Here is a 14,195-nt window from a genome sequence, read left to right as displayed (position 1 = left end):
TTCAATTTTGTTCATTTATATATATATATATATATATATTCAAATCTAGCAATAGTGAAGCATTGCTGGGTCTGCTAGTAAAAAATAATAATTAATTAATATACAATTAAAATTTGATTATGGTAATTCACTCAGAGAAATTAAACATTTAATTATCATAAATATTGGTTTGTATACATTAATTAAATGCACGGGTAGCAGATTAAGAAGTAAACAGAAAGCATTTCTTTTCTTTCTCCATCTTAATAAACCATTTACATTTTATAAAAATCATGTATTGTTATTGCTGATCAAGTAGTATACATTACTCAAATATTTTAAGAAAATATAATTAAAATTATAAGTCTGAGAATTATAAGATTAATTAAACAGTGTATTAAACAATATATTGATAGTTTAAAGAGTAAATCTCATTCCAATGTACTGAATTGAACAATATTTTATAACTAATGATAAAAACATGGATCCAAAAAAAATTTTTATATAAATTAATTTTATATTAAGCTTCCTTTTTTGGTCTTTCTTAGGAAGTAAATAACATTTTTTAAAGTAAATTCATTACAAGTAAAATCAGTCCTTTAGATTATAAATATAAAACCTGAATAAAATAACCCAGTGATTTGCATTCACATATGTTATACAAATAGGTGTGAATGATTTTTTATGTTTACTTCTACATGCAATTCTATAAAGGCTGGCAAATATTTTCCTCATACAAGTTTGATCTTACTCTCATATTTTTGTCTTTTTGTTTTTGGAAGGAAAGTAATATGTTGCAATGTTTATTGAATAGTTACCAGAAAAATTATTCGTGAATAACGTGCTATTTCTAACCTTCAATTGTTACCACAATCCCCATTTATGTTGAGGATTTTAATGAGATTACCCCTGCCATAAAGAATCTATAAAAGAGCTTGTGTTTAAGCAGCAGGTCATCTTTTATCATTTCTCTCTTTTCTCTTTTTTTTATGTTTACTTGCTCTCTCGCTACTCATTTTTTCTTATTCTGTATTTTCTTCTTTAGATGAGGAAAACTGTTTGTTCATCCACCTTGTGAGTAAATTTAAACAATCATTAGGTTTACTTCGTAGACTACATTGTATTTAAAATCAATATAATAGACTACAATTTATATTTAAAATTTAAGGTTATTTATTTATCTTTTTTTTCTTTTTACAGAACTGTCATCATGCTGATGCGAGCGATTGGAATTTTTGTGAGTGGTGTAGCATTATTGATAAGTTATCAAATATACAATTTAGCAGTGCCACCAACAATCCCACCAATTGATATGGTTTACCGAAAGGATATTATTAAAGAAAAGAAGGTGAATGTACAACCGTTCACCATAAATATATCAGATCAGGTAAGCACAAAATAGTGCAACTACATTTAAAAAATTATGGTAAAAATTCATGTCTGTAAATAAAAACATAAATAATTAACAAATCTCTTAATCTAGTAACGTGGGGGGGGAAAAGTAGATAAACATAATAATAATAATGCTTCAAACTACTCAATTTCCTTAAATAAGCACTCAGTTTAAAAATAAATAAATAAAAACCATAATAACATTAAATTCAAGGTATGGTGTACAGTTGTATAAAATGAATTCCAAATCATCTGGCCACATATTAATCAAGATCTAACTACATTTTGATTTTTGATCACCTTATTCATGATTATAGCATTTCAACTTGCTGTAGACCTAGTTGCAGTTTATTGTTAGTGGCAATCTATTTTAAAAAGTTTCAAGTCAACTCGCCCTGAAATGAAACTTTGCTATTCAGTATCAACCAAGAGTATTAAGATAAATTGGGGGAGGGGGTGAAGAATTTGAAAATAATATTGGTAGGTTTAAGATAAATTTAGGGATTGGTAAAAAATTAAAAATATGATTATAATTATTAATTTGTTAAATATATACAACAAAAACCTTTAATACCATTTTTTGTTTGTTAACCACTAACTAAAATTTTAAAGGCAAAAAATTTTTAATATTACTTATTTTAAAATATTACATATACAAATCATTATTTATAACTGAAATATGTTATTAATTTTCAGTAATTATTCAATATCATAATAATTAATGTTAATAAGTATTATTATTATTAAGTATAAATTCTTTTAAAAAAGCTTATGTAATTTTTATATCTCATTAATCAGCACCATATGAGTATATAGGATTGATAAATATTACATATGCATTTCTTGAAAATGTTCATAAATCAAAACTTTTATTACTCATTTTTAAAAAAAGATAATTTATTTTTTGAATAATTGATTAAAAATATTTATACTACAATAAATTTTATTAACATTGATGTAATAATAATAACAATTTGAAATTTCAAACTTTCAAACATATTGATCTAGATTATATAATAAAATGTTTTTTAAAAACTTTCCTCAAAATTTTCATTCATTCTTATAACCATCCTCAGTGACGGTGCTGCTTTTTTCATGTATAAACAGATGTACTATTGGCAGATTTTTTTCTTGATTTAAAAAACATTTTAAGAATGTGCTTGAAGAATACATCATGAATTATGGTTGCCCATTTAGTATATCTTTGTGTGTTTTTGTATGTTTATATATTTCTATCATTTTCAAGTGTGTTAAGGTGTAATCCTTTGTTTGTACAAGGGTAAGTCAATTATTATCCGCAATTTAGTTATATTTTTGTTTATTTTGGAAGTACTGTCGTGTTGCATAGATGACGCATGCGTGGTTTAATTGTAGTTATATCTGTGCAGCTTTGATGCTGCTAGGTTAGTTCCAGTATCGCTGCCCTGTCGTTAACCGTGGCTGCTCCACTTTCCGTTTGCACCAAAGAAGAGCAACATTCAGTGATCTGTTCTTTGTGGTAAGTAGGTGTATCAGAGGCCAAAATTCATCTAAGACTTTCGGTACAGCACGAGAACAATGTGTTGCTGCAACAGAGTGTCTACGAATGGATTGAAAAATTCAGAAATGGTCACACAAGTGTTACGCACAAGGAAGGAGCCGGACGACCATTTACCACCACAAATGAGGAAAACATTGAGCATGCACGTGGCATGGTTTTCTTAGACAGACGAATAACTATCGATGAAGTGGCACATCGTCTGCAAATTAGTCACGGTTCTACCTATGAAAACATCCACAACAGACTTTGATTTCATAAAGTCTGTGTAAGGTGGGTCCCAAAACAACTCACGCAGTTGCATAAACAAACACGCTTGGACATCTGCCAAAAACATTTGGATCGCTATTGTAACGAACGGAACATCTTAGACAGAATCTCACTGGTGAAGAAACATGGATCCATCATTAGGAGCCAGAGAGTAAATGGCAGAGTATGGAATGGATACATCCAAATTCATCCCGCAAAAAAAAGTTCAAGACCCAACCATCCGCAGAAAAACTGATGCTTATGGTTTTTTGGGACTCACAAGGCTAAGTACTGGAACATTATGAGGAAACGGCACTACAATAAACAGCGCGTTACAGTGAGATGCTTACTGCCAAGCTGAAGCCTGCAATTCGAAGCAAACTCCGAGGACTGCTGTCGAAAGGTGTTGTGTTGATGCACGACAATGCCCATCCACATACTGCTGCCCACACTGCTGAAACGCTCCAGAAACTCAACTTTGAAGTACTGGCTCATCCTCTGTGGTTGCATGACGGGCAACCGTCGTATGTACGTCGCATAACTCATAAATGATTAGCCATAGAATGTTGAAATTTTGGATTTAGGACTGCTGTAACATCTAGTTGTGCACCTCCCCTTTTGCAATTAGTAGTGCAATTGACTGAACCAGAAGTATCCAAAAAAGCATTCAAAAGTATCCAAAAAAGTATTCAAAAAAATTGAATTTTGGTTATTTTCTTAACTGCAGTAATAAGCCCTCATTGTGAGCTTTTAAATTATATATAAGAAGTATTATTAATTTCATTGTTTCCGGAGTTATAGCCAAATAAAATTTTAATTAATGAAATATTTGGATCTTAGGGGGAAGGCACATTGGTTCAAATCAGACTTCATCTCCTTATTTTTTAAAATTTAAATATATTTATTTATTAATAATAATTGACCTCTCACTGTAAAAAAAATTTGCGATGAATAATATAATTCAATAACAAAAAGAAAGTGAAAAATATTACAAGTTTTTAATGAAATAAAATTTTATGTACGTTTCATTTTTTTTTTTAAATGTGTAAATGTAATAATTTAATAGGTGTACAAGGAAGTCATGTGTTATTCATATCAGATTTTTTTTTTTTAATTACGCATTTCACTGTTTCTAAATTATATAATATTTACATCAATACATAAATATCGGTATTAAAATATACTGCAATAATAATTATTAATAATTGTAAATTAGCAATATATTATCAAGTACTTTTTTCTTCTTTTGACCAGCTAAAGTACAACTTTCATTTAGATATCTTTTTTCTCACGTTTTTTGTTCTTTTTGAATTTTTTCTTGTGCCCATATTACTCCTCTGTTTTGGGAGGGGATTTGATGTGGAATCATTTCAATTTTTTATCATTTTTCTAATTTAATATCATCTGTGGTTATTTGTTGTTGTTTTCAATTCTTTAAGTTTACTTCTTTGTCAATGGTAAATCTTCTACAATGTAATTAAAAATTGTGTAGTATTTGTAATAAATGAATCATTGTAAAATCTATAATAGAAATTCCATTTGAAATTTGATAGCAGTAATTAATTTTTTTTTTTTTGCTTATTCAGTTGAATATAAAAGTCTGTATGAACATTGATCATTTTATGATAAAATGCAACTGAATAAATATACGGTATACTTTATAATTATGCCCTATTCTTATTTATCTCACAGAAAAACTCTTAGTGAATAGAATTTATAAGACAAAAGATCAAATGGTTTTTAAAAATTCCGTAAATTCAAAACGAAAGCTATTCAGGTTTATCTATAAATAAAATAAAATCTGCTATTTTTTTTGGTAGCAGTTCTTTTTTGTATTGGAATGATAGAAAATATTATTTTTAAAAATTGGATAGGATTATTCAGCTATATAGCAAACATTCAATGAGTCGTCACATTTGCCAAAAGGGGTAATGAAATTGGAAAAAATGATGAACTATGGAATTCATAGATATTAGTTACAAAATGCTTGAAAATTCCCAGAAGTTAAATAATATTTCAAACATGAAGAGATGGAATATCCCATCATATTATATTCTTATTCAATAAAAAGTATTTATATGTATGAAACATTCCAAATATTTTTTGTCTCTGTTCATCAGGAAACTGGACAGTTATAATCGCTAGACAAGAGTATTGGAATAAAAGAGATTCACTTGCCACTCAAATGTAACATAAGGAAAGATTCCAGTTGGGTTTGGGAATAGCACTTCGTATTCGCTTTGTTATAATTGACTTTTTAAAGTGAAAATAGCATTAATATTAACATTTTTATGTAGTTTTATTTTTATTACTGTTTATTTAAGAATTTATATTTCCATGCATGATAATCTTTAACCAAATAATAGGTCAATAGTGTCCAGTCATATCATCTGCGTCTAAAATAGCTTGTGTAAGTTCTAATATAACTAATCAATGAATTAAATAATTCAATCAAGCCATTACTTTAAATTTGCATAATATTAGTTAATAAGATATAAAATTATATATAATTTACCATGCATATTTATGTACTACTTATAAAGTTCACTCTAGTTAAATTAAAATTTTTCTTATTAAATATTGGTGTAAGAAAAAGATTACTTAAAAAATTTAATTGAAAATTTGATTAAAAACCTAGGTATTGTTATGTTTATAGTTCTTATACAAATTTAAAATAAAATTAAATGATTATAAATCATTTAATTTTGATTTATTATGTATCTGTCTTGTATATGTCATGAGTTTCAGAAAGGAGAAACGGAAAATTATTGGGTTGAGTCCCCTCCTCCCAACCCACTTATCACCACTAATATTATCCTAAAGATTTGATTCTCTTCTCTCTTTTCTCTGATACAATTACTTTTCCTTTAACTTATCAGTACTTCTTTTTTATTATATTTTTGTCACGTTTTTAATTTGTGTTCTTTTTAAAAATTGTCTTTAAAGAAGTTGGTTTCTATTTTTATTGTAGCATGAAATTTAACTTTTAAATTTTCTTTGTTTTTCTTGATCCAAATTCTAGCACTTTAATGTTTTATACTGTGGTTTTCTGTATTTTTAGAATAGTATCCTTTTATTTGTTACTCTTTGTTTTTAAGGTTTCTTTGTGTCCATCTTTTACCTTTTATTGAATTTTGGTTTTAAATTTTCTCTTTCCAGGGGGTTTTAAATCTGTATTTTATTGAAAAATGCCTTTTCTTTGTTTTTGTTATTAATTAATCAGTTTTTAAAAATAATTTTCTTTTTACTTCCTTGTACGAAGTAAAGGAAGGATTGTGATCGTTAAAATTTTCAGATTTCATCAGAAATATCCATTTTGGCTATCCCTGAATTCATTTTGACTAGTTTGAGAGTGACATCTGTACATACGTATGTTACTCGCATAACAAAAAAACAATTATTTGTAGGATGTTGAAATTTTGGATTTGGACTGTTGTAACATCTAGTTGTGCCTCTCCTTTTGATTTTATCAACTGAACCAAAAAAGCCCAAAATCCTAAAAGATTTGAATTTTTGGCTTTTTCTTAGCTGCAGTAATAAGCCCTCATTGAGAGCTTTTCAATAATATTTCATAAGTGTTACTTATTTTCATTGATTCCAGAGTTATAGCCAAATATAATTTTAATTAATGGAATATCTTACAAGGATGAAAAAGTCATTTAAATAATTTTCTTTTTAATTTATTTTATTAAAAAAAGAAATATTATGCCTAGTTTTATATTATTTACAATTATAAGTTATTACTTTTTGTTGTTTATGAGATTTTTTTAATTTTGGTTATAAAATTATAAAAGTCTAACTCATTAGACTTGGGGGATAGATATTTTTAAAAGAATTAAATTTTGTTGTATTTTTTGTAGTCTCTTGAAATTAAACTATTATTTGTTTTGAACTTTTATTTACCTAATTTTTGTATATAACAAATTTTATGTTTGTTGGTCTTTTAATAAAATATTTTTTTTTGTTGGATCACAATAAATAGTATTCAATTTCCTCCTGCCTTTCCTGTTGGAATCATTAAGAAAGAATGATTAAATATTTTTAACCATTCTTTCTTCTTTCTAGTTTCCATGGTAGGCTTTTTTAATATGTTCTTTTTCTCTGGAAATTTATTAATGTTTATTTAATAATATTTATAGATTTTTGATCGAATTTGAATTCCTGGAGAACTTGGAAAAGTGATTCTCTGTGAATTGTATCATAGGTTTTTTGAAAATCAACAAAAATTGCTACTAAATTTTGGTTTTTAATTTTATGGTACTGCAGAATTGTTTTAAAACTGAAAATTTGTTCAGCTTTTTTTTTTTGTTCTTCTTCCTGGTCGAAAACTGTTCTGATACTTCCCTAATTAATTTTTAAGGAATGGTTGAATTCTATTTAATAGAACTTTGCTTAGAATTTTGTATGGTATTGACAGAAGGGAGATCCTTCTATAGTTATTAAAATCTGCCTTATTACCCTCTTTATGAAGTGGATGTATCACCACTTTCTTCCAGTTCTGGATTTATCGCTGCATTCATCTATTTTCTCTGTAACCCAGATTTCTTTAAATGCAGTTTCTAGTTTTCCATCTAAAGTATCAGGAGCAAATTTAAGAATTTCTGCAACAGTGTTATCTGCTTTGCTTGCTTTGTTGTTTTTGAGGATTTTTATTACTTCTTTTATTTCTTTTTTGTCAGGTGGTTTCAAAAAGTGTGCTTTGTTCTCATTTATTTTGAATTTAAATTTTTCTGATGGATCCAGACAGTTGAGTAGGTTTTCAAAGTATTTTGTTATAGCTTTAAGATTTAATTCTGGGTTCATTATTAGTTCAAATTTTTCATTTTTAAAATTGTTACAAAATAGTTGATATCTATTTATTTTAGATTTGAACATATAGTAGAAATCATGAGAGTTCTTTTGAAAATTTGCCTGTAATGTTTTTAATTGTTCATGATCATATTTTTTCTCATTTCGAATTATTTTAGAAATTCTTTTTTAATTTTGTTCCACCTTTCCATGTTAATTTTGTTAGCCTTCGAGTTGTATTCTTTCCATATTCTTTATCTTTCTTTTAACATTTCTTCACAGGTTTCATTTCATCAAGAAAATTTATTTCTTTCGCTTTAGAAAGTGTCTCTGCAGATACTCGTAAAATTTTGTTTTTTAAAATGTCCATTTGTTTTATTTTATAGAAGCAATTTTGTCCTGAAATTCATTTAGAATGTTTTAATTGATCTTCAGTTGTTCTATTTTATATTTTCTTATATATTATTTTACTGTTTTTTTGAGTTGAGGTTTTGGCTTCAATTTGAATTTAATTTTCATTAGATCTGAATCAAAATCCTAATTTTCTGACTTACATTGATAATTTTTCAGATGTTATATGAAATTGCCATATGGTCTACTTGAAACTTCCCTAACAAATTGTAGAGTGATCTCCATGCTTTTAATTTTCTTGGATGTTTTTGTAAACAAGTAGACATTAATTTTAATTAAAAAAATTTATCGAAATTTGTTAATCTTTTTCCATTTGTATTTGTCTTTTTATGAGCTGGATATTTCCTCTTAATTTTAACATCTTTTTCTTTTCCAGTTTGTGCATTAAAGACACCCAGGAGGATTTTAATATGTTTAGGATTTAATGTAGAGATTTCATCTTGTAACTGATGCCAAAACTTTTCCTTGTTTTTAATATTATCGTGTTTTATTGGTGCGTGGCAGTTAATAAAATCGTAGGATTTATTTTTGCATTTAATTATCAGGATTGAGATTCTATTCGTGGGAAATTTAAATCCTATAATGTTATTTCCGTAAGATTTTTCCTCTAGAAAAGCTGTGCCAAATACAAGAAGGTTAGTGATAGATTTAATTATTTCTGCAGATTTTCTTTTTAAGATTTTGAAATTTTCATAAACAGAATTATTTTCATCATTAAATCTAGTTTCCTGTATAGTGAAATTTATTTAGAAGTTTTATTAGCTCCATTTATTTTCCTGTTTTTAAAAGAGAATTAACATTTAGGGTGCGAAGAAAATATCTGTGTTTGAATTTGAGTTTTGAAGTTAAGCATCCAGAACACTCCTATTTGTTCTTCTCTTTCAAATCTTGCATCGCAAAATCTGAGATGACAGGTTGTACAGTTTTAGAGGGTCGGTGGATTTTTACTACTTGCGTATCTTTTCTTTGAAAAAGATTCTCCATTGTATATTATTGAAGTTAATTTGTGATGACTTCCATGTAAGAATTTATCATCATTAAAACTAGAATTATAGGTTCTAGAATTTTCAAATAGACGCTGATCAAAATGTTGCCCACTACAGGAACAGATGTCTTTGGGTTTTGACTTCTATTTTGATCTACGGGTGGTATTTTATTTCCCATCTACCCTACATATTTATAGAGCCTTTCCCAATCCGCCATCAGGGGATGCACCTGGTAGAGGAACAGAAAATCCCTCTCAGGCAATAAAATTTCTTTTGTTTATGAATTGAATATGTTTTAAGTAGTCTTAAGCTTTTTTTTTTATTATCAAGGTTTTTCTTAATTTATGCCTTTTAATTATTTCTTTTCTTGTCAATCAACGTTTTTCCCAATGTATTTACTAGTTAGTAAATTGGAAAAATTAATAAATAAATTAAATAGTAAATTTTACATTGGGAAAATTGTTAAACAGTTTCTACATTAAGTACTATTTACCTTTCCTAGCTTCATTCTTTTATCGCATGTTGACACATTTTGGAACCAGTACATTGTCAAAGCTTACTGCACTGGTACTTTTAAATTTCTGTTAATCTTTATATAGCATTTAGTCAACGCCCCTCCCTTTATCTAGTATCATGCCCTATCTGGTCTTTTTCTTGTTTATTTGTAATTAATGGTTATGCTTATCTTTTCGTTTTACTTATTTATCTACTGTTTCCAATTAATTGAGGTTCTTGAAAATCATATCTGCTTGATTGTTTATCTGTTCATTTATGATTGTTTTATTGTTACTTTTTAATTTAAAGATTTCTAGATTTTCTAAAATGTTCATTCTTCTTTCTTTAACACATTTGTGAATTCATTTCATTGACTCCTCTATTTTCATTGGGGTATGTCCTTTTATTAAATGCGTTGCATAATTAGAAGCTTGTTTTTGATTTTTATAAGATCTCATGTGTTTGTTATTTCTAATTTTAATTGTCTTCCCGTTTGCCCAATGTATGTTGTGTTACGTTGCATTTACAATTTATTTTGAACATACCATTATTGTTTTATATATCTTTTTCTTCTATGTTACTATTAAAGTCTTTTTTTAGTTTATTATTCGTACTTGTAGCCATTTCAAATTTGAGTAAATTTCTTTACCAGTAAATGTTAATTTACTCCATTTAAAAGTTTCTTTATCGTTGTTTTAACTTCATTTAATTTATTCCTATTTTTATTCATTGTTCTGATCATTTCTGTTTTATACCACTTATTTTTTGCTATTTGAAATAGTGTTTAACTCTTTTTTATATGCTGGTTTCTTAAATGGTAATTTATGTAGTCTTCTATCATATATCTAAAAGCCGCTAATTTATGCTCTATTACTAATAATCTATGATGTTATCTGTATAGGTTTCCTTTTTGTATAATTCAGAATCTAGATTATTATTTCTTTTTATTGTTAGGTCTAAAAATTTAATAGTTTCATCTTTGTCTTTTTCCATCGTATATTTAATGATGTGGTGGAATTTGTTCATTTCTTCCAGAATCTTTTCTTCATTATTATTTCTTTCTGTGTAAGAATACTTCACTTATGTATCACTAATTGTGAGTTACCCATTCTTAATCCATCCTTTGTTTTATATATTTTATTATTAAATTTAAATTTGTTTTGTTGAAGAATTGCTTCAAAAATTTTTATAATTTCTACTTTCAAGTTAATCTTTTTCTCATTTAGTTTCTTTTAATGGTATAGATGGATATAAATTTTCTATCTCAAATGATAGAATTCTGCAGTATTCTGTTATTCTTATATTTTTAATTTTTCTACTATTTCAATTGAATTTTTTTCTATGTTGGTTTTTCAATATTCCCATGTCTTAATATATTTGCTAAATATTTTGCTAATTTATATTCTGGTGTGTTTGTATAATTTATTATAGGTCTTATCGGTAAATTCTCTTTGTGGATTTTTACCTGTGTCCTCATAATTGGTGAACTTGGATCCATGTAAATAAACTTGTAATCATTTTCTTTAATTAGATTTTTTATAATTTTTTTTTTAATTTCTTTCTGATATATTTCAGTTTTGTATTTTATTTATAAAATTTTCTCTTTTCTTTATATAATATTTTTTAATAACTAATGCACTATAATTAGTGCTTTATTTTCATTTAGTTTATTTTTTATACTATTTTTTTTTTTTTTTGTCTTTTTTTACTTATTTTTTATTTTTGTTGGTTACTTTTTTAATTGATTTTTTAGTTAATTCTGCTGCTAAATGTCTTGCATACATTTTTTATATTATGTTTTAGTTCTGTATTTAGCAATTAATATTTATCTTAATTTAAATTTATACTAGCTATGTTAACAATTCTTTGGTGGAATTTAATTTTTGTATTTATTGCAGTTTCATTTCTTTCATTATGGTTGGTTGGCTAATCCAATTTTTTCTTGAACCATGTGTATTTTTCTTTGATTTCTTTCTTTATAATAATTTTTATCTCTTGTATTATATTATTTTAGCCAACACAGAAAATAATATAACAAAGTATGTAAAGGATCATATTGAAAAATATCATAATCATTTTGGTCATATTTATGCTACCTCTGTGTCAGGCTAAGAATTTTTCATACGACTCTAGCATAACTACTTATTCTTATTTTTCTTACAGGTTCTAGATGATCTCAGTAAAAGACTATCAATGGCAAGAGATTTTGTACCACCATTAAAAGATGTTGCATTTCAATATGGATTTAATACAGATTATTTGAAGAAAGTTATAAATTTTTGGCAAACAAAATATAAATGGCGTGCTCAAGAAAAATATTTAAATTCACTGCCTCAATTTAAAATAGAAATTGGTAATTTAAATATCCATTTTATACATGTTAAACCACCACAAACTAAGGTATATTTTACAAAAATTTTTATCGGTTAAAATCATTGTAATAATATAATCTCATAGACTAATGATTTAAGTAATCTTAGCACAGTTAAAATATTGTTAAAATTGATTGATTGTATTTCTGGCTATTATAAGAATATCCTAGATTTGATTGGTGGTATTGGTAAAATGTTTTCATAATAAAGAATCATGAATCATGATACAGTAGTGACTTTCTGAGTTTAAAGTCATAGCTTACAAGTACTTTATAAAACTATTTAAATTACAAAGAATAATAACTAGTTATGGGCAATCAATCAAATATCACTATTATGTTTAGAAAATAATACATTTTTAATGAGGAGAAAACAATGAATACTTTTATTTTCTTAAAAATTTAAATAGAATTTTTTTTTCTCTATCTTTCATTGTAATTTTTTTTATAATTGAATCTAATAAGTTGCTTTGCACAGAGTTTAACTTTGTTCAAACTTTTAGTAACTTCATTAAATAAATAAATTTGAGAGATTCATCATAATTCATTATGAATCTGATGGCCGATTTGAAGTTATAATTTGTACTGTTTATGAACACAGGAATACTGGGCAACGTATTCTTTGAAATTTGATTTACATTCGGGCATCTTTAGTTTCATTTATCAAAGTGAGCGATTAACTTTTTCAGTCTATAATGAAAAGAAGGCACAAAACTTATAAAATTATTAGGTTAATGTAATATTTACAGAAAAATAGAAACTTCTCATTGACAGATTGAACCACATTTTGTAATAAATTCTTTTAAAAACCTACTTCATAATGTCATTGAAGATGGTCTCAAGGATAATGGTATACATTCAATTTAAGTTTTTTAAATTTTTTTTATAAAACTTGGTTTGGTCATCGTAAAGTTTTATATTTTTTCAATTAATATCATCTCCAAACATTAGGATGAAAAAAAATTAAGTTATATTCTGTTATAGTTTTAAATGCCGTAGCTGACAGTAACAGAAAAATCCATATCCTTTGCTGGAACTGTAGTATAATTACAATACTCATTACCAATGAAGATTACTGCATGTTATTAAAAATATGCAAACCTTAACAAAGAATTCAGCTTAGAACTAGCAATATAATATCTGGCATCTTTAATACCGAGTTATAGATGCCAAATTGTAACAGACATTATTTGAATTTTCTGATAATAATAATTAAGTATGCTTTCTTACTTTGTTAATAATAAAGCTTTTTATTAAAAAGATATTCTAAAGGATATTATATGTATATATATATATATATATATATGTATATATAAAATATAGTTTTAATTGGTTCAGAAGTATACACAATTCATTCATCAATTCATCAGTGATCTCATGATATTAATAAATTTGTGGTTAATTTTGTAACTAAATAAATTTCTGTTACATTTGCATGCACTTCTATTATTATTTCATTCTCAATGAATTAATAAAGAACTTATCCTTAACTGCAGTTTGAGAAACAATCATAATTAAATTAATAAATTATTGAATAGAAGAAAAAGTCTCGCTTTATAAATATTTGTAAACTTGTTTTTGGAGCTTTTATGCAACATCTTCATTAGTGATATTGCAAATAATGTTTTTGAGTAATGGTTAGAAATAGTATATGATTGAACTGCATTTTGATATATGTTGTATTTCTTTTAACGTGTTGTTCGACAAATTTAGTAAACAATTTAATGAATTTCATGGTTTTTCAAGCTTGTTGAGTTTATGTTTTTTTTTTTAAATACACTCAAACTTAACAGCTAACTACTGAATTGAACAATGAACAAGTATTGCTTTCTTGAATAACATAGAAAGTAACTCTACTTCCTCGCCCTCACCCTATTCAGAGTAGATTACAAAAAGATTTTCAGATTGAATATTTAGAAAATCTATCTAGACACTCAACACTTTTATACACAAAACATAAAATTATTTACACAGCATAAACATACAG

The 14,195-nt window shown here is 26.4% G+C and overlaps 1 protein-coding gene across 2 annotated transcripts in view; it reads left to right on the top strand.

The window, feature by feature from the left end:
• The window catches only part of LOC142328601 (juvenile hormone epoxide hydrolase 1-like), a 47,756-nt gene that overhangs the window by 15,859 nt on the left and 17,702 nt on the right, over nucleotides 1-14,195 (top strand). For both annotated transcript variants that reach the window (XM_075372401.1, XM_075372402.1), the window contains exons 2-3: nucleotides 1,180-1,366; nucleotides 12,001-12,237. In XM_075372401.1, coding sequence (XP_075228516.1) covers nucleotides 1,190-1,366; nucleotides 12,001-12,237 — 414 coding nt within the window. In that variant the 5' untranslated portion in view covers nucleotides 1,180-1,189. The remainder of the gene's footprint in view (nucleotides 1-1,179; nucleotides 1,367-12,000; nucleotides 12,238-14,195) is intronic.

Source organism: Lycorma delicatula, chromosome 8 (assembly GCF_047948215.1).
Source record: "Lycorma delicatula isolate Av1 chromosome 8, ASM4794821v1, whole genome shotgun sequence".
Lineage (NCBI taxonomy): Eukaryota > Metazoa > Arthropoda > Insecta > Hemiptera > Fulgoridae > Lycorma > Lycorma delicatula.
The sequence above is the reverse complement of the archived record's forward strand: the minus strand, read 5'-3'. Positions and strand labels throughout refer to the sequence as shown.